The 23,958-nt window shown below is 43.7% G+C and overlaps 1 protein-coding gene across 5 annotated transcripts in view; it reads right to left on the reverse strand.

The window, feature by feature from the left end:
• Nucleotides 1-23,958, reverse strand: part of ARHGAP26 (Rho GTPase activating protein 26) — a 605,933-nt gene that overhangs the window by 244,350 nt on the left and 337,625 nt on the right. For all 5 annotated transcript variants that reach the window (XM_073573730.1, XM_073572997.1, XM_073572737.1 and 2 more), the window contains exon 18: nt 8,063-8,222. In XM_073573730.1, coding sequence (XP_073429831.1) covers nt 8,063-8,222 — 160 coding nt within the window. The remainder of the gene's footprint in view (nt 1-8,062; nt 8,223-23,958) is intronic.

Genomic DNA, 23,958 nt, shown 5'->3' on the forward strand with positions numbered 1-23,958 from the left:
CATACTATATTAATATGGCACTTGTTACTTTACATTTATTTGCCATTCTGGTTTAATGATATACAGCTCTGGCAAAAATTAAAAAAACACTTTCAAATGTTCAGTTTGTCTGATTTTTCTCTTTGTAGGTATATTTTTGAGTAAAATGTAAATTGCGCTTTTAGTCTATAAACTTCTGACAACATGTCTCCGAATTTCCAATCGATAAATTTTGTATTTTTTTTCTGACAAAGAAAAAGGTCAAAATTAAAAACAAACAAACAGTGCGTTCAGACCTCAGATTATGAACTTGTTTTCTTTGCATTATCATTTAGAAACAACAATACTAATGTTTTAACTCAGGAAGAGATGAGAAATCAATATTTTGTGGAATAACCATGATATTTAATCACAGCTGGCATGCTTACCACCAGTCTTTCACACTGCTTCTGGCGTAAAAATGTAAGCAGTTCTTTGTTTGATGGCTTGCGACTATCCATCTTCCTCCTGATTACATTCCAGAAGCTTTCAATGGGGTTCAGCTCTGGAAATTGGGCTGCCCATGACAGGAATTTGATGTGATGGTCTCAATTTTTGCTACAGCTGTATATATCCCTTCTGATGTGCATGTTACTATTTTGATTACTTGTATCATTTTGCACATGTAATTTTACAGCAATTATAGATGAGATATGATATATTAATATACTGGCCATTTACCTTTATATTGACTTTATATAGCGATATTAAGCAATTCAGTATTGTTATTAGATTACAATTTTTGATACATCCACTTTTCCTGCACAATGAGGAATCATTTTCCTTTATGTTTACAGTCATATGTAAAAGTTTGGGCACCCCTATTAATGTTAACCTTTTTTCTTTATAACAATTTTGGTTTTTGCAACAGCTAATTCAGTTTCATATATCTAATAACTGATGGACTCAGTTATATTTCTGGATTCAAATGAGGTTTATTGTACTAACAGAAAATGTGCAATCTGCATTTTAACAAAATTTGACCGGTGCAAAAGTATGGGCACCTCAACATAAAAGTGACATTAATATTTCGGAGATCCTCCTTTTGCAAAAATAACAGCCTATAGTCACTTCCTGTAGCTATTAATGAGTTCCTGGATCCTGGATGAAGGTATTTGTGACCATTCCTGTTTACAAAACAATTCCAGTTCAGTTAAGTTTGATGGTCACCTAGCATGGACAGCCCGCTTCAAATCATCCCACATATGTTCAATGATATTCAGGTCTGGGTACTGGGATGGCCATTCCAGAACATTGTAATTGTTCCTCTGCATGAATGCCTGAGTAGATTTGGAGCGGTGTTTTGGATCATTGTCTTGCTGAAATATCCATCCCCTGCGTAACTTCAACTTCGTCACTGATTCTAGCACATTATTGTCAGGAATCTGCTGATACTGAGTTGAATCCATGCGACCCTCAACTTTAACAAGATTCCCGGTGCCGGCATTGGCCACACAGCCCCAAAGCATGATGGAACCTCCACCAAATTTTACTGTGGGTAGCAAGTGTTTTTCTTGGAATGCTGTGTTTTTTAGCCTCCATGCATAACGCCTTTTTGTATGCCCAAACAACTCAATCTTTGTTTCATCAGTCCACAGGACCTTCTTCCAAAATGTAACTGGCTTGCCCAAATGTACTTTTGCATACCTCAGGCGACTATGTTTGTGGCGTGCTTGCAGAAACGGCTTCTTTCGCATCACTCTCCCATACAGCTTCTCCTTGTGCAAAGTGGCTGTATTGTTGACCGATGCACAGTGACACCATCTGCAGCAAGATGATGCTGCAGGTCTTTGGAGGTGGTCTGTGGATTGTCCTTGACTGTTCTCACCATTCTTCATCTCTGCCTTTCTGATATTTTTCTTGGCCTGCCACTTCTGGGCTTAACAAGAACTGTACCTGTGTTCTTCCATTTCCTTACTATGTTCCTCACAGTGGAAGCTGACAGGTCAAATCTCTGAGACAACTTTTTGTATCCTTCCCCTGAAAAGCTATGTTGAATAATCTTTGTTTTCAGATCATTTGAGAGTTGTTTTGAGGAACCCATGATGCCACTCTTCATAGGAGAATCAAATAGGAGAACTACTTGCAAGTGGCCACCTTAAATACCTTTTCTCATGATTTGATACACCTGGCTATGAAGTTCAAAGCTCAATGAGGTTACAAAACCAATTTAGTGCTTCAGGAAGTCAGTAAAAAGTAGTTAGGAGTGTTCAAATCAAGAAAATGATAAGGGTGCCCATACTTTTGCACCGGTCAAATTTAGTTTAAATGCAGATTGCACATTTTCTGTTAGTACAATAAACCTCATTTGAATCCAGAAATATAACCAAGTCCATCAGTTATTAGATATATGAAACTGAAATAACTGTTGCAAAAAACAAAATTGTTATAAAGAAAAAAGGTTAACATTAATAGGGGTGCCCAAACTTTAACATATGACTGTAAATACAGCTTTTTATAGCTAACTAATAAACTTAAATTTTATCTGATACTCTAGTTGCGTGTCACATTTATAGGTTGATAAGGTTAGAACAGAAGCCAAAAAATATTGCCAAGACAATCTGAATAATGAAGGCAGACAAATGCTATGGTAAAAATGGATCATCAAAGATTTCAAGGAGAAAGAATACATGTATAGTCTGGGGTTATCAGTTATATGGATAAGACGATCAAACATTTGGAAAGGATAGTTGTAATGTCATAGCCTCCAATGATTCAGCTTTCTCATCTCTTTGTACCTTGTTTGCCTTCACTGGGATCGTAGGGAGGCTATAATTTTCAGCGGCTTCTAAGCTGATGTATGCAGAGACCACACATTGATCTGGCAGTGCCCCTGGATGAACTATGAGCCAAGCCTGCATTGATCAATCTGAGATTTATTGGTCTTAAAATGCAAGTTCAAGTTTCACTTAATCAATAATGAACTTTTAAGCTGATGCCACTGTATCCTCCAATCTTTCTTCCTGAAAGAAACCCCTCAAAACATCTATATACTTCTTGGCAACTTGCATACATAAACACCATATTATAATAATGTTCTTGGTCTAATTACACGTTTAATGACTATATCGTATTTGTTCTGTCAAATCATTTGTCCTTGCGGTTCTACTAATCTACTCCAATGTAATCTGGTCCCTGATGCCCTGGCATTGTGCCCAGTGTACAAAAGTGCACTGTCAAAATCACTTCAGTATTCATTAAAATCGTAACAGATTACCGTATAGAAGCACTTTGTGTATTATAATATTCTTTGCTCGATTACCACATTAGATCTTACCTTAAATAGAGATTCCTCCACAAGCACATCAAAATTATTGAGAATTTTAAAAAGAATACACTAATTCTTTACCTATTACAATAATATAGGTGTATTTATTTTTGTTAAAAATTGATTTTTCACTTGCTTCTGGATGCACAGTTTTCGGAATAAGGCAGTTTCTTCCACGGTATTCTAAAATATTTGCTATAGTATTACACACCTTTTTAGTGGGGTCAATGCATCTTTCCTTTTTACCATACAAAGTACTAAAACATGGGTAAAAAATACCTTCTAAATGAAAGAGAATAGTGAAAAAAATAAAGCAACTCCACTATCGTTTTTTGGATTTCCTTTTTATGGCATGCATTGTATGGTAAACGTGATTTTTTAAACCCGTATGATACCAAGCACATGGAGCCCCGAATCATTATTGCATTTATGCCTGCTTTTGCTGTTTTTTTGTGTTTTGTTCCTTTTTTTATTTGCACCAAATTCATTTTTCCATTCGCCCTTTTCTTAAGTTTATTGTATATATTTGCCCGTTTTGTTTAGTACGCCGCTGTAGGACTGATTAAAGGTTTCTACATGTTTTTGTCCGATTCACCATTTGCGAAAATTCACCCAATTTGTTGCAAATGTGTTCCAGTCCCCCACTGGCACCATTTGGTGTTGTTAGAGACAGATGCCAGCTATATTATATAGCCAGCAGCTGCTCTGTGTGAAGCGGGTTCAGCTTCTGATCCTGCTCCAAAGTCCCTGACGCGTGCCATGCCATAAAGGCATGTCATAATAGAATAACAGAATGCTAAATGAAGTTCACAGCGGATTTTGATAAATAGAAAAACCATCAAGCCAGAATATAGTTTAGTATCTGTTCCCATCAAGGTGTGGGTTACTTACATTTTTACTTAGCTAGAACATTTTTTTCTATAAGACTGCTGCACAGACTGGTCAGGGGTCTCCTGAGCTGAATTTGACAGCCTCATACAGGAGTTTTTGTTGAGAGACCTGTGGCCAGTTGCCGTTTGCAGCTGTAGCCTAAGGCCTGTTTCACACTTCCGTTTTTTCAAATCCGTCAAAATCCGTTGGTTTCCGTTAAAAAACGGATCCGCCATTTTTTTTGCAGGATCCGTTTTTGTCCCATAGCGGTTACCGCGGATCCGTCAAAAAAACGGATCCGGGTTTTAAAAAACGGATCCGTTTCCGTCAAAAAAACGGAAACGGATCCGTTTGGCGGACACAAAAACGGAAGTGTGAAACAGGCCTTAAAGGGAATCTGTCACCAGATTTTTGCTACTTTACCTGAGACCAAAAAAATGTAGAGAAATAGACCCTGATTTAAGCTATGTATCACTTAGTTTATTGGGTGCAGCAGTTGTGGTACAATCAGACTTTTTAGATGTAGCACAGCTCAGAAAGCTAACCCCACCCACACCCCTGATTAGCAGCTTGTTGTGAACATGGTATATTGACATTAAGCTGCATACAACACACAACCTAATAAGAGACACATCCCCGAAATCTAAGCCGCTACCTCATTGTGCCCTCAGATTACATAGCAAAAACCTGCTGACAGATTCCCTTTAAGTTTAGCTTCACATCTTAAAGGAAAGGTGCCGCAATTTTATATAATTTGCAAAAAAAAGAGTAAGTAACAAAACATGTTGTTAAAGCAAATGTTGTACTAACTAGGATTTATGGTTTGTTTGTAATAATGTTTTAATGTAGCCACTGGGCGCTGCCATATTGATTTGCAGATCTGTGGAGGGACTCATACAGTCTGCAAATATGGCCGTCCCTGGACATAGGAAACTGCGGTCGGTTCCCGACCCCACCATGCAGCCTCATTAGCAGTGAACTGGGCACGCCCCTGTGGGCTGCACCATTCACTGCTGTAGGTGTGGCTGGGCGCCATTTTACTGTAGCCCAGTGCTATCTGCTGAGCTCCACTTTCTGCACCGTGCTTCCTGCTCCAGCGCCACTGTCCTCCTGCTCTGTCTCCGCCTCCTCACTCACAGCCCCAGTGATCTCCGGTAATCTGACACCTTTGCTTTTATGAGAGCTTTTATGGCTGTCTGAGGACAGTGACATATACATCCCATAGTCTAGTGTATAATTGGAGGGGGGGGAGCTGGAAGTTTCACCAGTGTGGGCATATCTGTAATACTGTCTCCTGTGATACTGCCTGCTGAGCCGTGTATCTAATCCTCTCCTGTGTGATACTGACTGCTGAACTGTGTATCTAATCCTCTCCTGTGTGATACTGTCTGCTGAGCCGTGTATCTATTCCTATCCTGTGTGATAGTCTGCTGAGCCGTGTATCTAATCCTCTCCTGTGTGATACTGACTGCTGAACCGTGTATCTAATCCTCTCCTGTGTGATACTGTGTGCTGAACCGTGTATCTAATCCTCTCCTGTGTGATACTGTCTGCTGAGCCGTGTATCTAATCCTCTCCTGTGTGATACTGACTGCTCAGCCGTGTATCTAATCCTCTCCTGTGTGATACTGACTGCTCAGCCATGTATCTAATCCTCTCCTGTGTGATACTGTCTGCTGAGCCGTGTATCTATTCCTATCCTGTGTGATACTGACTGCTGAGCCGTGCATCTAATCCTCTCCTGTGTGATACTGTCTGCTGAGCCGTGTATCTATTCCTATCCTGTGTGATACTGTCTGCTGAGCCGTGTATCTAATCCTCTCCTGTGTGATACTGACTGCTCAGCCGTGTATCTAATCCTATCCTGTGTGATACTGTCTGCTGAGCCGTGTATCTATTCCTATCCTGTGTGATACTGTCTGCTGAGCCGTGTATCTAATCCTCTCCTGTGTGATACTGTCTGCTGAGCCGTGTATCTAATTCTCTGCCGTGTGATACTGCTCTCCTGAAATACTCTGTGCTGCTGTCACCCTGCTGGTTTTATGTGTGATCTACATGGTGGTATTGTGTATGATCTATATGGCGGCATTGTGTGTGAAGTATATGGCGGTATTATTTGTGATCTGCTAAAAGGGGACCCATTCTAGGGTGGTTCTGGCTGAGCACCTGCACACGGGTCAGGGGTAATAGTTAGGTGCAGTCAGGGGAGGGCTGGTGAGGCAGCTGAAGAGAGGGGTCTCATTTTTATCGTTACTGTATGGCTCCATTTCCATCCAGCCTGCTTCCCAGCGTCACCCCGGACTGCGCCTGTCGCCTCGCTTTCACACATCGCCAGGACAGGATCTGAGGAGGGGAAAGGGGTGTTTGCATGCAAAGTCTGGATCAGAACAGGCCATCAATCAGCAGAAATGTTTCCTGGATTTCTGTGCTGCTGTCTCCCTGCTCCTCCCCCATATATCTCCCTCTGTGCCCCCCATAGACCAGCACACTGCTCTCCTGAAATACTCTGTGCTGCTGTCACCCTGCTCCTCCCCCATACATCTCCCTCTGTGCCCCCCATAGACCAGTGCACTGCTCTCCTGAAATACTCTGTGCTGCTGTCACTCTGCTCCCTCTACCATATATCTCTCTGTGTGCCCCCCATAGACCAGCACACTGCTCTCCTGAAATACTCTGTGCTGCTGTCACCCTGCTCCCAGAATCCTTGCTGCCTGCCATCCTCGGTGACCGAAGACCCCATTTCTCTCCTCAGATCCTGTCCTGGCGATGTGTGAAAGTGAGGCGACAGGGGCCTGATATATGGAGGAAGGAGCAGGGTGACAGCAGCACAGAGTATTTCAGGAGAGCAGTGTGCTGGTCTATGGGGGGGTCACAGAGGGAGATGTATGGGGGAAGGAGCAGGGTGACAGCAGCACAGAGTATTTCAGGAGAGCAGTGTGCTTGTCTGTGGGGAGTCACAGAGGGAGATGTATGGGGGAAGGAGCAGGGTGACAGCAGCAGAGTATTTCAGGAAAGCAGTGTGCTGGTCTGTGGGGGGCACCCTGTTCGGTGCCAGGGATTGTACATAGAGTGCTGTGGTTTATACACATGGATGCACCGTCTGCTTGTCTGCTCCACAGAAATCCAGGAAACATTTCTGCTGATTGGTGACCTGTTCTGATCCAGACTTTACATGAAAAGACAGTCAGTATAACTTTGCAGGCCCCATCAAAATGGCTGCTCACTGTGTTCCTAAATGTCATCCTCTCTTTTCCCTTAGCAAGCACCCAGTAGGGGAGGAGAGGAGTGACATCACACCCATGTCAGAAGACTCCGCCCATACAGTGTCCATTTTAGGGCATGATCATATATCACAATCAAACATCATGGACACTGTACGCCCATAATTACTGCAAGACAGTAATGTGAGCTAGTTGTACACTAGGTTTTTGTGCCAAACTTCAGTAGCTGCTCCCCCTAGTGTTAACAAGTGGAAATGCCAAATTTTTTAAAATTATTTTTCATATTTTACAAAATTAAAAACAAATGATAATATTTTTTAAGAAAATGTAAACATTAATTCTTTACATTTTTTCAATTGCTGAAAAAAAATTTTTGGGATGGCACCTTCCCTTTAAAATAGCCTCATTTGTTTAATGCCTGTATTCTGAGGAAGTCATTTGTAGGACTAGAGAGAGATTCATGGTTTGATACTCAAATAGTGCAGTAAGATATTTGACATTAGGACAGTTTTCACAACTTGCTACTCTAGGCATTACTCTTTAGGGATGTGGCCATCTGTAATAGTGGAAATACCATCTAAGACATAAAACACGAAGACCTTTTATGTCATTTTATTATCAATATAGTTTTCTTAGGTAGTATAAGGCTAACAAAATCAAATCAAAGAAGGCAAGATCGTTTTACCTTTTCATGGTTTTCAATAATTATTTCCACCACAATGTTTTGGAATTTGATATCCATGATGGCTGCTACGGTTTCTTCTTGGGGGCGTAGTAGAGTAGGGCCAAACACTACGCCTAAGTTGGCAACAGTCATCAAGTTTTGCTTGTGGTTAGCAGCAACACTGAAAGTAGGAACATACAATAGCTCAAGAGTTGGTACATAAGGAGCAAAGCAAACCCCCCTTTTCATCAAACACAGTAGCACTAAGTTACATTAAATGACTGATGGGGTACCTTCTAAAGCCCCTAAAAATGGAATTCAGACAGAACCCCAACTACGTCATAAACTTAGTGGGTAAACATAATTAAGCATAATGTGAAAACAGTATAAGAAAAAAGTCTGTTTCAAACAACACATTTTTTTTAAAGAAAATAAGTATTCCAAAACAGCTGGTATGCATATATATTTTCTAAAGCAAGGTGGGCTGTAGTAATACCATGCCAATAGAACAGTTTCTTTGTGGACATCAATGGAAAATTACAAGCTAACATAAAACAATGAGTCTTGATGAATCTTTTCTAATTCTAGTAGATCTATAACGGTCTTTGTAAAAAAACAAAAAAAAAAACAAAACCTAAAACAGAACATGGTTAATCATTAACATTGAACTTGCAGCTTTAGCAAATGTGTTGACACAACTGTGGCCACTGCAATGATGGTGAATTACACAGAATAAACGAAGATGATGTAGACAACAGGATAACGTGTAGGGTGCACCCCAACCCATGCTTATATTGTAACGTCAGTATAGAAAGTAACTTCTGCTTAGAGATGAAACTTGGGGAATTAGTCAATGCCACGTGACATAAATCCATAATACCAGGACAGAAAACAAACATAGGTGGTCATTCAAAACTATCAAGGCCACACGGCAGTCAGCAGTGTAAAGGTCTCTGAATAATGCAGAAATGTCTTGTGTGGACACAACAGCACAAATCGTAATGGCTTTATTGATTACAAATTATAAAGATTCATTATTACATTACGCTAAAGTAACAGCAGTGGCGTAAAGGCAGTTAAACGGTTGTGTAAGTTTATGTACATAGAGCATAATTAATGTGAAATTCTAATAAAAGCCATGGATACATTTCTAATGAATTACAAGTTTTGTAGGACAGTTTATTTTATTTTACAGTAGGAGAAAGAACCCATGAATAAAAACATTAAGTTGTGAGTTTGGGCACAGAGACTGAAATAGAACCAGTTCTATGTTGATAGTCTGGCCTAGAGATGAATTATAACCTGGACTGTGATGATGCAATCAGAAATCCAATTCAGAACCAAGAATAAGGGTATGTGCACACGTAGTTTTTAGTCTCTGCGGATTTTGTAGAGAAAACCGCAGGAAATCCGCAGGACAAAGTGCTGCGGTTTATCTGCGGATTATCTGCGTTTTTTCTGCGGTTTTGCCCTGCGGTTTTACACCTCATAATGGATGAGGTGTAAAACCGCAGCGTTTCTGCATCAAACAATTGACATGCTGCGGATTGTAAACCGCAGCAAAACCGCGCGGAAAAAAACGCAGCATGTGCACAGCTTTTTTTTATTTCCATAGGAAATAAAGGTACTGTACAACGCAGCAAAATCTGCTGCGTTTCTGCAGAGCCAAAAACGCTGCGGAAACGCAGCAGAATCCGCAGCGTGTGCACATACCCTAAACCCGGTATCGGACGAAGCCCAATATCTGTGCTTTAGTAGAATATAAAACTCTAGATTTTGCTTCAGCAAGTATTTATTAGCAAGTAATTTATAAGTGACCCTCGTGAGCACCCCTTACAAAGATGTGTCTCAGACTACTCCAGAGTCCATGAACTTGTAAGCGACACTACAGACACAGATCAAAGATCTAAAGCAGCCAGACAGAAAGCACTCCAAAAAACTAACATGTGACTGATCACTCCACCCATCAGTCTATAGCGGTTTTGATGACAGCAGGATCCCACCTACTTTCTAAAACCGTAATGTAATTCAGATTTCATATATTTCATGTTTGCATGATATTGTGTTATAGAGTGCAACTTATATGGAGATGGCTACTCTTAGTACCAGTGTTATTCTATGGGGCTGTCCATGTCAGATTTTTTCCTTGAATAGAGCCTGTGTGAGGGGGAAAAAAAAAAAAATTGTGGCATGAGCAAGTCTGATCTGCTACTCGGAACACACTTGACCATGCAAAGTCAATAAGTCCATGGAAACCATTGGCCTGTACTCCAATGACATCTGAGTGCAGTATGATTTACAAGGACTGCCAGAACGGAGAAGATGGAGAAACTTTTTTTCTACAACTTCTCGTCATCACAGGGAATCAACTTACACTATGATCAGGATTTGATCAGAGTGTCATTTGCATAATCGGCCCAATTCTCTTGGATGAGAGAATACACGGTCGTGTGTATCTAGCCTTATTGTGACATATGGTCAATCTGAAATGGTAACTGCATTTTCAAGTAACTTTTCAGACTAAGCAGCCATGTGTATACATGCAGAATACCACTATTTCTGACCATTATATGATTTGTATCCTGCATTTTCACTAGTTTTCCTCTCTGCAGGCTCTTGTTCTTACTTTGCATTTGACTTTGAACTGGAGGGTAACAAGCTGCTATAAGGTCTCCCATACAGAGAAAAGCACACAGAGAGGGATGCCTGCTCTTTTTACCTTGGTAGCACAAAGACAGAAGCGGCACCTGGATGGAGGACATTATACAGCAGGTAGAAGGTATAGTAATTCTACCTCTGTGGTGAGAAAAAAAGACTTGTCGGAAAGCTCCGTACAATTTCTGTGTCTCCCTGTGCCTATTTTCTCTCTGCTTCTTTCCCCACAAGAGAGTATAATAGGCTATGTAACCTGACGCATCACTGTGCCGATAGTCTGTCTTATCTTGAGCAAGATGGAGTCAATCTGGTTTTTCAGAGGGGATGAAAAGATGTGTGAATAGTCTGATAAGAAATATTAGAACATTTCTTACATTCGCCTTTATTACTGATTTACACAAAGTCCTGCACTCCCTCCATTATTACAGTCATGGCCAAAAGTTTTGAGAATGACACAAATAATAATTTTTACAAAGTCTACTGCTTCATTTTTTCTAATGGCAATTTGCATATACTCCAGAATGTTATAAAGAGTGATCAGCTTAACAGCAATTACTTGCAAAGTCAATATTTGCCTAGAAAATGAACTTTATCCCCCAAAACACATTTCAACATCATTGCAGCCCTGCCTTAAAAGGACCAGCTAACATCGTTTCAGTGATTGCTCCATTAACACAGGAGTGGGTGTTGATGAGGACAGGGCTGGAGATCAATCTGTCATGATTAAGTAAGACTGACACCACTGGACACTTTAAGGCTATGTGCCCACGGTGCGTGTTAAAACGCACACCAAAAACCGGACTCCTTCCCAGAAATCGCACGTTTTTTTCCGCGCGATTTCACCGCGATTTTACCGCGATTATGATCGCGATTTTGCTGCGATTTTCGTGTGCGATATTCAAGCACTTTCCAAGCGATTTGAAGCATCGCCTTGGGAAGTGATTGACAGGTTGGTCACACTCGTCAAACATAGTGTTTGACAAGTGTGACCAGGTTTTTACTATTGAGGCCGCCTATGCGGCCTCAATAGTAAAAGATAGAATGTTAAAATGCTAAAAAAAAATAAAAAAAAATCGGGGTATATTTACCTTCCGGCGTCCCGCTCTGCATTCCCGGGCCACAGCGTTCCCAGTAATGCCTTGCGAGACCTGTGATGACGTAGTCTCGCGTTGCTATAGCGATCTCACGAGACCGCTAGAGTCACGTGAGACTACGTCATCACTGGGCCGTGCCGCAAGGCATTACTGGGAACACTTAGGCCGGAAATGCAGCGCGGGACGCCGGAAGGTAAATATACCCCGATTTTTTAATTTTTATTCTTTTTTTTACAGGGGTATGGTACCCAGGGCCTGGAGGACAGTCTCCTCTCCTCCACACCGTGGGTACCAACCGCACATGAGACGCTTAACTTCCCGCATGGTGGGCATAGCCACATGCGGGAAGTAAGCGGTTCTCATGCATTCCTATGGTTGCGGAATCTCGTCAGTTCTTTGCGATTCCGCACAAAAGAATGAGCATGCTGCGATTTTTTCCACAATGCGATTCCGCCGCAGAAAAAAGCGCAGCATTAGCACAGCATGTGCGGAATGCCATAGGAATGCATGGGGGGCGTTCTGTACACGATTTTTAAACGTTTTCACGCCGAAAATCGTGGCAAAAAAGCTAAAAAATCGCTACGTGGGCACACAGCCTAAAAGGAGGCTGGTGCTTGGCATCATTGTTTCTCTTCTGTTAACCATGGTTATCTCTAAAGAAACACGTGCAGTCATCATTGCACTGCACAAAAATGGCCTAACAGGGAAGAGTATCGCAGCTAGAAAGATTGCACCTCAGTCAACAATCTATCGCATCATCAAGAACTTCAAGGAGAGAGGTTCCCTTGTTGCTAAAAAGGCACCAGGGCGCCCAAGAAAGACCAGCAAGCGCCAGGACCGTCTCTTAAAAGTGTTTCAGCTGCGGGATCGGGATACCAGCAGTGCAGAGCTTGCTCAGGAATGGCAGCAGGCAGGTGTGAGTGCATCTGCACGCACTGTGAGGCGGAGACTCTTGGAGCAAGGCCTGGTCTCAAGGAGGGCAGCAAAGAAGCCACTTCTCTCCAGAAAGAACATCATGGACAGACTGATATTCTGCAAGAGGTACAGGGAGTGGACTGCTGAGGACTGGGGTAAAGTCATTTTCTCTGATGAATCCCCTTTTCGATTGTTTTGGACATCTGGAAAACGGCTTATTCGGAGAAGACCAGGTGAGCGCTACCACCAGTCTTGTCTCATGCCAACTGTCAAGCATCCTGAAACCATTCATGTGTGGGGTTGCTTCTCAGCCAAGGGAATGGGCTCTCTCTCAGTCTTGCCTAAAAACACAGCCATGAATAAAGAATGGTACCAGAATGTCCTCCAAGAGCAACTTCTCCCAACCGTCCAAGAGCAGTTTGGCGGTCAACAATGCCTTTTTCAACATGATGGAGCACCTTGCCATAAAGCAAAGGTGATAACTAAATGGCTCAGGGAACAAAACAGAGATTTTGGGACCATGGCCTAGAAACTCCCCAGATCTTAATCCCATTGAGAACATGTGGTCAATCATCAAGAGACGGGTGGACAAACAAAAACCTTCAAATTCAGACAAAATAAAAGCATTGATTTTGCAAGAATGGACTGCTATCAGTCAGGATTTGATCCAGAAGTTGATTGAGAGCATGCCAGGGAGAATTGCTGAGGTCCTGAAGAAGAAGGGTCAACACTGCAAATATTGACTTGCTGCATTAACTCATTCTGTCAATATAACCTTTTGCTACTCATAATATGATTGCAATTATATTTCTGTATGTGATAAAAACATCTGACAAACACACATAAAAACCAGAGGCCAGCAGATCATGTGAAATTATAATATTTGTGTCATTCTCAAAACTTTTGGCCATGACTGTACACAACGCTGCTTTTTCTCTCCATATATAAAATCTATCAAATACACTGGACATAAAAAATATATAGCAGTTAAAACTCTCCTCTAGATATTGACTGGTGTAACATTTTGAAAGTCCTTTAAAATGCAGGAAAGTAAGCACATTTTTTCATCTTTCTTATAAAGCCATCTGTCTCGAATATCCTAAAACACATTCTCCTCAGAACGACTAATTAAACCCAACCAAATAATGTATGCAGCTTTCTATACCTACCATATCCACATTTTTCATCACTTGCCTAGTTGGAGAACTTTTTTTTTAACCTTTTTCTAATACTGTGAGAAGTGGTCCGTGCCCTAAGGCTTCCAATATTATTACACAGAGCTACATATATAAAATGTGTAATATATCACAGCATTACAACCATTGATATGTTTCAGTAAATCAATATGCAATGATCCTTTAATCAAAACAATAAAAGTAGTATAAAAAATGTGGCAGGCTTTTTTTTAAACAAATTTATCAAAATTTATACTGTAATGGGGTTTCCCATTTTCCGCTGACAGCAGCATTTAGCAAGCACTTCCGGCAATGACGCCGGAAATACACACACCAGTGACGACCGTCACGTGATTGTGGGTAACCGGTTTATTGGCATGACAACCTGAGGTCTTATGGAGACCTATATGGCTGTCAGTGCCGGCTTGCTGTGAGCGCCACCCAGTGGTCAGTGCTCATAGCAAGTGAGTAAATCTGCTATATAGGGGTGACCTGATAATCACCTGTATGTAGCAGAGCCGATCGGGTTGTGGCAGCTTCCAGTCTCCCATTGAGACTATAGAAGCATGCCAAAAGTTTAAAAAAAAGTTTTTAAAGATATAAAACAATAAAAAATATAAAATTTCAAATCACCCCCCTTTCGCTCCATTCAAAATAAAACAAAAATAAAAACACACATGCACATATTTGGTATCGCCACGTTCAGAATCAACCGATCTATCAATATAAAAAAGAAGCAACCTGATCGTTAACGGCATAGTGAGAATAAAAATCAAAACACCAAAATTATGTTTTTTTGGTCGCCATGACATTGCATTAAAATGCAATTTTTGGTGATCAAAAGATCGCATCTGTTGTCAGTGGGGACAGAATGTGCCTTAGATTCTATTAAAAAGAAATGGGAGAGGCTCATCCCGAATGTACAGGGTGAGGAATGGGAAGAAATCCTGGAGTCACCAATATGGGTATCTCCGTCTGCCAACAACAGGATGATACAGTTATATTTTATCGGTCATATTTGACTCCGGCTTGACTCTTTAAGATGGGCTGATACTCGTCATCGGAATGTTTGAGATGTCACTCAATAGATGTGGACTTTATCCATATGATCTGGTGCTGTCCTGTTGTTGTGCAATACTGGAGGGAGGTGACATCATTATTGACATCTTTGGTACAAACCCCTATTCCCCTTGAGCCATTGATCTGTCTGTTTGGAGTGTGGGATAAGGAGGCATGGGGCCATTATGTTGGGATTTTTTTACGGGAGACGCTGTTCATGGCACGGAAGGTACTAGCATTACGGTGGATGGGAAATTCGCCTCCTTCTTTTGGGTCCTGGATCACTCTGGTATATTCGATTATCCCATATGAACGTACGCTGTACAAAAATAGAGGGTGCCCGGGCAAATTTAAAAAGATTTGGAACTCGTCTCACCTCACTTTGCAGAACGGAGATGTCGCACAGTAAACTGATCATTATATAGAAGTAGGCTGCAGATTAGTTTATGTTTTGGTAGATGTAGGTAGGTTTAGAAGCTAGGCAGGTTTTATTACTGGTACAATAATACAACACCACTGCGATTCAATTGATATTATGTTTGCTTTATTTACACAAAGTGATGTACATATTTTGCCACACGTCTTCATGCTGTCTGGACATAAGTATGTTTTGTATCAAGCTTAGTACCTTGTACTTTATGTGTGTGTTGTAAAACTGCCTGTGGTTTAATAAACGAATTAAAAAAAAAAAAAGATCATATCTGTAACAAAATGGTATCATTAAAAACATCAGCTCGGCACGCAAAAAATAAGCCCTCACCCGACCCCAGATTACAAAAAAATGGAGACGCTACGGGTATCGGAATATGGCGCAATTTTTTTTTCTCTTTTTAACAAAGTTTGCATTTTTTTTCACCACTTAGGCCTGTTTCACACTTCCGTTTTTTCAAATCCGTCAAAATCCGTTGTTTTCCGTAAAAAAACGGATCCGCCATTTTTTTGCAGGATCCGTTTTTTTTGTCCCATAGACTTCCATTACGGTTACCGCGGATCCGTCAAAAAAACGGATCCGTTTTTAAAAAAACGGATCCGTTTGCATCAATTTCCGTCAAAAAAACGGAAACGGATCTGTTTGGCGGACACAAAAACGGAAGTGTGAAACAGGCCTTAGATAACAAGAAGCTAGACATTTTTGGTGTTTATGAACTGAAAATTACCTGGAGAATCATACTGGCAGGTCAGTTTTACCATTTAGTGAATCTAGTAAAAAAAAAGCCAAACAAAAAACAAGTGTGGGATTGCACTTTTTTTTTTGCAATTTCACCGCACTTGGAATTTTTTTCCCGTTTTCTAGTACACGAAATGCTAAAACCAATGGTGTCATTAAAAACTACAACTCGTCCTGGAAAAAAACAAGCCCTCACATGGCCATATTGATGTAAAAAGAAAAAGTTATGGCTCTGGGAAGAAGGGAAGCGAAAAGCAAAAACGCAAAAAAAGCTCAATGGTTAATTGGTTAAAAATGAATAGGAATTAAAAGATTCCGGGAAATCCCATTTGCAATGTTCAGACCAAATGTTAGAAAACTACTTTACTGAATGCACAATCTTTGTGTATAGAGACTGAACTTTAGTTTAAAGTGCGTTTGTCAGCACAAAATGATTAATCAAGCATGACACCTTGTTGAGCACAAAGAACAATTTTTATTAGGCTTAAGGGCCCAAATTAGCTGCTTTGTTTGTGAGAAATTGTCATTTAAATACGCCAATAGCGGATTAGTTCAGATACTGTACAGTATATATACTCTACATTCTACTCTGGCTCCAGTAAAGCTAGAGCTGTCAATGAAGAAACTGCTGGGCAGAGAAAGATGTCAAACAACTACATGTATTTTTTAGGGCTAACTCCTCTACCAGGTGTTATGCTTGGTTTGAGCAGTCAATTTGTACTGATAGACTCCTTTTAAAGATCTGAAAATAGTCATATTAGGAAGAAAATTTACACATGCCTTAAAATGTATCTCGGATCATAATTTTTAATAATTACCTGTCAATAAGCAAGTGCAAACAACTCATAAAAAAGGACTATTAGATGGGTGGAATTGTTCCCACCAGTTTTTGGTTGTTTTTTTTTCGACAGTCACATCACATAACCCCTAAAAGCGTTCACATAGCTCGGTTGATAAAACTATGATAAAAGTTACTGTTCTTAATTTAACGCAAACATTTTTATTGCATTTTATAGTAAAAACTGAGTATTAAATTATATTCCTCAACATTGAACAGGACCAAAAATGAAAAGTTGTGGACTGATAGAATGCCATCATGTGCATATCATTAACGTGCCAATTGATCCTGTGATTTCTAGAATTCCACAACTTCTCCTTTTTGCTGCTGCAATTTCAATGTTGAGTGTATAAATAAATGATACATATTTGGTATCATTGTGTATTCAACAGCCCAAACTATAAAATAAGGATACAACTTATCCCACCTAGTCTACGTCATAAAGAAGAGCCAAAGGTGCTGTTTTCTTTTCACAAAAAAATGGAATAGAAAATTATGAAAAAAAGGTACCAATAAAAACTACATTTCGTCCTGAAAAAAATAAGACATCAAACAGCTCTCTCAACAGATAAAGGTACTACTCCCAAAATATGGTGGCAAAATGTTTTTTTTTTTAAATGTACTTATTATAGAAATCTAGTAAAAAAAAAATTGGCAGGGCTGAAGTAACAGGCAACACACAGGCTTAAAGTCCAATTTCAGTGGTTTAATGTCACGTTGCAAACAGCAGGTTAACAGAAAGTAAGGAAAAACATAAATATACTCCAGCTTGGAGAACCACTCGTACCAGACTCACCCCTTGCACGGGACAGGCTTAATTAAGCGGCTGCCAGGTGCCATTCCCAGGGTTGTTGAAAGTCTTGCTGCTATAGTCCTGCAGCACGGGGATCCTGTATACAAGTTCAGGTTAAGTCCAGCCAAGTTCCTGTAACTTCCAGACACACACTCACCATGTGCCAAACACCAACCTCCATTACATAGCCCATAACCCATCCCACAAGTGAGGTAGACATCACATGGGCTGATCACGTGACCATGACATCATCGCAGGTCCTGTCTTTAGGGAAAAAACCCAGCCAAACATTAATCTGCTGGGAGAAATGTATCTCCCAACCAGTAAAACACCCTTTACTGTACCACATACCTCCCTCCTATGTTTAACCCTAAGGGGGTGGACACATGACAAACAGTGAACTCTGGACAGGGCATCTGCATTCCCCTGTAGTCTGCCTGCCCAATGTTCTACTGAAAACTTAAAATTTTGCAGCGACAGGAACCACCTGGTGACTCGGGCATTCCTCTCCTTTGCTTGACTCATCCACGTAAGAGGGGAATGATCTGTCACCAACCGAAATGTTCTCCCCAGCAAATAGTAGCGCATTGACTCCAGTGCCCACTTGATGGCCAGGCACTCTCTCTCCACAATACTGAACCTGGTTTCAGCTGGGGTAAGCTTCCGGCTTAGGAAACTAACGGGATGCTCTTCCCCGTTAACCTCCTGAGGGCTCGGTGCCGTGCTGTCTATCTCAGAGGCATCAGTCTGCACAACAAACTTTTTTTTGAAATTTGGAGTGATCAGGACTGGTGTACCACACAGTACCCCTTTTATCCTTGTAAATGCCTCCTCTAACTGATCATTCCAGGGGACCATCACAGATTTCCTCCCTTTTAAGCAGTAGCAGTCTGTTAAAGGCGCGGACAGGGTTGGAAAGTTGGGAATGAACCGCCTGTAATATCCCACCAAACCTAAAAAGGCTTTTACCTGTTTTGTTGTGAGAGGACGGGGCCAGTTCTGGATTGCCTGAGGTTCTTCGGGGTCTAACTCCACATCCGTGATCCCTTTACCTTCTCTCCCAAACAACAGGGAATAGGGGGTATAACCAGTCACTTGATGTACCCTATTGTTATAGACCCAAACTAATTCGGAAACATATTCGGGCCAACGGGCCTTCTTGTCACTCTCCAGAGTGCGCAACATCTGAATCAATGTCCGATTAAATCATTCACAAGCCCCATTCCCTTGCGGGTGATACGGTGTGGTCTGGGATTTGTCAATTCCATAGAGGTGATGTAGTTCTTCCATGACTTTTCCCAAAAAACATGCTCCCTGATCAGAATATATTCGTTGCAGACAGCCGTATACTTGTATAAAGTTTCTACAAATTGCAGAGGCAGCTGACTCTGCGGTCTGATCCCGAGTGGGGGTGACCACAGCGAACTTGGTGAAATGATCTACCATAACGAGACAGTGTTCGTATCCCTGGAATGCGGGCCCAATGGTCAAATAATGCACCGTCAGGAGGTCAAGGGGCGCTAAGGTCACAATAGTCTGTGTTGCGGCTCGCTGAGCGGGCGGTTTGGCTAATTCACACAACCGGCAGGTCCGGCAAATTTCGTCCACAACAGCCGGCAAGCGAGGGTGGTAAGCTTTCTGTTGCAGCCATTGCAAAGTTTTTTTTGTTCCGAAATGGGCCCCTTTTTCGTGAGCCTCCCGAGCCAATACGTGAAGTTGGGCTCCTGGCGTATCCACCTGCCAAACTGTCATCGAGGTTGTTTGTGATGTTATTTTACAATACAATAATCCCTTTCGGATAACCAACCTCTCCCATTGTCGCAGCATAAGCAACAGGTCCTGAGGCAAACTTTGCCGTTGAGAGTCAGTGGGTAATTGCCCGGCGGCGACCCATGTTCTGAGAAGACCAACCTCTTCGTCTTCTTGCTGCTGCTGTATCCACTTATCCCGGGATTGTTCCAGTATGCCCCTTGGGGTCTCAGATGAAGATATCTTTTTATTGTCAGTTGTGAGCATGGTAGCAGTGAGAGCGAACGGGATTTCCTCCCCTTCTAATTCTTCGTCTCGATTTTGCCCTGGAGTTGTATGTCGAATCCTGGAGAGGGCGTCTGCATGGACATTCTCGGCCCCTCTTTTGTAGATAATCTTATAATTGTACTTCGCCATCCGGGCCACCCATCGTTGTTCCAGAGCCCCCAATTTGGCATTTTCCAGATGAGCCAGCGGGTTGTTGTCAGTTCGTACTACCACCTCGGAGCCCGCTAGGTACTCCGTCATAGCCCACACCACTGAGAGGAGCTCGAGCTTAAAAGAGCTGTAATTGTCAGGGTTACGCTCGGAGTCATGGAGTGAGCGGCTTCCATATGCGATCACCCTCTCCCGGCCATCCTGAACCTGTGACAACACAGCCCCCAGCCTGTGAAGACTCCCGTCAGTGTGCAAGATGAACGGTTGAGAGAAATCCGCATAAGCCAACACTGGGGCATCCGAGAGTGCAGCCTTGAGGTCTCGGAAGGTCTCTTCCTGAGGGTGTTGCCACTGGATTTTGCGTCCATTGGCCCCAGCGGGAGCCACCTTCAGTAGGTCATGCAGGGCTCGAGCTCGACATGCAAAATTCGTTACGAAGCGACGGTAATATCCGGATAACCCCAGAAAAGCCCGCACATCTTTCACCGTCTCGGGGGTAGGCCATTCCTGGATAGCAGCAACCTTCTCCCGGATGGCCTCACACCCTCTGCCGAATTAACATGACCCAGATACTCAATCTGAGAGCGAAATACGTGGCATTTCTGAGGCTTCACCTTCAACTCGTACTTTTGCAACCGGCTGAGTACCTGTCCCAACCGCTTCAGGTGGTCATCGAAGGTGGCGGGACAGACAATGATGTCATCCAGGTAGATCAACGTGGCCTCAAAATTGAGATCCCCCAGACATCGCTCCATAAATCGCTGAAAGGTCCCGGGGGCGTTGGCCAGCCCAAACAGCATCCGATTGAACTCAAACAGTTCCATGGGCAATATGAACGCCGTCTTGGCCCTATCTTCTTCTGACATGGGCACCTGCCAGTACCCACTGACAAAGTCCAGGGTCGAAAAATATGTTGCCTTCCCCAAGGCAGACAGGGATTCTTCTATGCGGGGCAGCGGGTATGAGTCCTTAATAGTGCAAGCATTCAGTTTATGATAATCCACACAGAATCGTAGTGTACCATCTTTCTTCCGGACCAACACAATTGGGGCCGCTCAGGGGCTTTGACTTTCCCGTATCACCCCCTTTCGCAGCATTTGGGCCAGCAAAGTTTTCACCTCTTGATAGAGTTGTGGCGGAATCTGTCGATATCGTTCGCGGATAGGGGCCGCTCCTGCTGTGGGGATTTCATGAGTGATGGCGGTGGTACACCCAAAATCGTCCTCATGACTAGCAAATACTTCATGGTACTGTCCCAGCAATGTTTTTATCTGTGCGAGTTGGGTTGCAGTTAACCCAGAAAGCTCGGCCCGCAACTGCTCCAAAATATTTCGGCCCTTCTCTTGGGCCGAGACTTCGTGGGCCTGTAAGGTTCGTATTGTTACTTCGCAAGGATCCTCGGGGTGTACTCGTAATTGAACCGCCGGAGCTGGCAGCACTTCTTCTAAAGGCCTTACTAGTTTGGCCAGTACAGTCCGTGCTTTCAGAACGGTGTCTCGGACTTCAAGGTTAACGCAGCGTACCAGGACGGCTCCATTTTGCATGGTAGCCAGGGAACGGGCCACCAGTATGCCAGGAGGTAAGCGCTCCGAGTGACATGGCTCCACCTGCACCTCCACGCCCTCCAAGGGTATCGGGGCTCGAATGGGCAGGGCCACCACAGTCTGTCCAGGAGGTAACACAAGCAGGGGAGTCGCTGGCGTGATGACCTTATCCAGAGCCTCGCCTTCCTGGCGGTCCTGATGTACCCGTGCTCCCCGCACCAGCTGCTGGAATACCTGCCCTTGGGCTGTGTGAGAACCCCACAGCTTCAGTATCCTCTGTGTAGTCATTGAGTAGTAGGTTGCCGAACTCTCGTAGAACATTCATGCCTAGGGTAACGGGGGGTTGCTTATCAGCTTCTCCTTGAGTCAGTACCACCCCTCTGCGACCAAGGGATTTACCGCACAGCGTCACTTGCACCCACACCACCCTGGCAACTGGGACCGGCAGTTGGATGGCAGCTACTAGTCTGATCACGGGCCCCCACTGAGGCCTTGCTGCTTTTGGGAAGTTCTGATGAAAGAACATTGTGGGCATAGTGGTTACTTGTGACCCCATGTCCACCAGGCACCGGACGGCCCGGCCCTCCACTTATGCCCAAACCACCGGACATTTTGCTACCAAATCTTCGGGACTTCCTCCACCCCTAGTTGTGGTTTTCGGCTCCGAGCGGCGCCCCCCCAGCCCGGAGTTCTTTAGTTTAATGGCCGCCAGGGTGGGTATCTCCCACGCCGCGGACACTCTCGGGCAAAGTGGCCTGGTTCTCCACACTTAAAACACCGGGCCTGTGTAGACTGACGACCCCGCGGGGAGCGCAATCCCCACGAGCCGGGGTTAAAGCTAGGTCATCCAGTCCCGGTTCTTCTCTTTACTTCGGCCAACTCGCCCTTAATACTTTTCAGCTCTTGCTTCATCTCTTCCACCCACTGAGGCTCCTCGACTACACTCTCGGAGGCCTCCACACCTCGGACTTTCCCCACGGGGACCGCCATCCCCTGCTCCTGCTCTCGAGCACGTGCCTGACTCCCCACCTCTGAAAAATCTATTCGTGGATTCATTCTGATCTGTTCCCGCAGTGCCTGTTTGACTAATGGATCTCGCAAACCAGTCACCAGTAGGTCACGTAGGGTAATGTCAACAGGTCCTGCCCCTACCCCGTCCTTTCTTTCTATAGCCGTATGCAATTCTTGAAGGACATTCTTATACTCTGTGATCGTCTCCCCCTCTATTTGCATCCGACTAAACAAACGGGTTCTTAACTCTCCCACATTAGTAGGGTCCCCATGGGTCTGTTCTACTATCTGTAACACTTGTTGCGGTGCCCCAGAGGTTTCAACATCACTGACCTCCTCGCCTCCCCATCCAGTGCCATGAGTGCCACCTCGACCTCCAGATCAGGGGTCATTGGGTGCATCCGAAAGAGCCCCCGCATCCGCTCTATCCAGCTCCATAACATAGTATTGGAGCCAGAAAATCTAGGCAGGTTGTTCAGCATGGCCCCCAATGATATGCTGGTACGGGGACCCTCATCATTTGTAGAGTTTACAGCTCTACCCTGATCTGGGGCACCACTGTCTGTGCTTGGAGACTGCATCCTGCCGACTACGCCAAGTGTAGGGTTCAGCAGGTTCACAGGATGCAGTGACGAGACTGAGTATGGTTTGTGGAATAAACTTTTATAAACTGTAGCCGCTGGGGCTATCTTGAGCAAACCAAAAGCTTTAACAACAACTAGTCCACGCAGGGACTCAACAATAATACCAACACTTTCTTATTGCAATGCGATTAACCCGGTTTGCCCGGGTGCTATAGGCCACGTATGACCAAACTACGGGTCCTTAGCTCCTATATTAAACTTACCCTTCCAGGGGGTCTGTTAGGATCACAAGCGTGGCCGTGTTGAGATCGCTGATGCGGCTGCCTTGACGCCTCGATATTCAGGGACGGAACTGGGCTCGACAGGCCCCGAAGAGATGATACCGGTGGGGCACAACAGGCCCTGAAGAGACGATACCGGTGGGGCACAACAGGCCCTGAAGAAACGATGCCGGTGGGGCGCAACAGGCCCTGAAGGAACGATGCTGGTGGGGCGCAACAGGCCCTGAAGAAACGATGCCGGCGGGGCACAGCAGGCCCTGAAGAAACGATGACAGCGGGGAGCAACAGGCCCTGAAGAAACGATGCCGGTGGGGCGCAACAGGCCCTGAAGAAACGATGCCGGTGGGGCGCAACAGGCCCTGAAGAAACGATGCCGGTGGGGCGCAACAGGCCCTGAAGAAACGATGCCGGCGGGGCACAGCAGGCCCTGAAGAAACGATGACGGCGGGGCGCAACAGGCCCTGAAGAAACGATGCCGGTGGGGCGCAACAGGCCCTGAAGAAACGATGCCGGCGTAGCAAAACAGGCCCTGAAGAAACGATGCCGGTGGGGCGCTGCAGGCGTCTCCTTGCGGCTCTCGTCCCGCTGCGGAGTTATGACGCAGTCTCTAAAT

This window comes from Dendrobates tinctorius, unplaced genomic scaffold, assembly GCF_039654945.1.
Source record: "Dendrobates tinctorius isolate UK_male_01 unplaced genomic scaffold, ASM3965494v1 ptg000001l, whole genome shotgun sequence".
In the NCBI taxonomy this organism is placed as follows: Eukaryota; Metazoa; Chordata; class Amphibia; order Anura; family Dendrobatidae; genus Dendrobates; species Dendrobates tinctorius.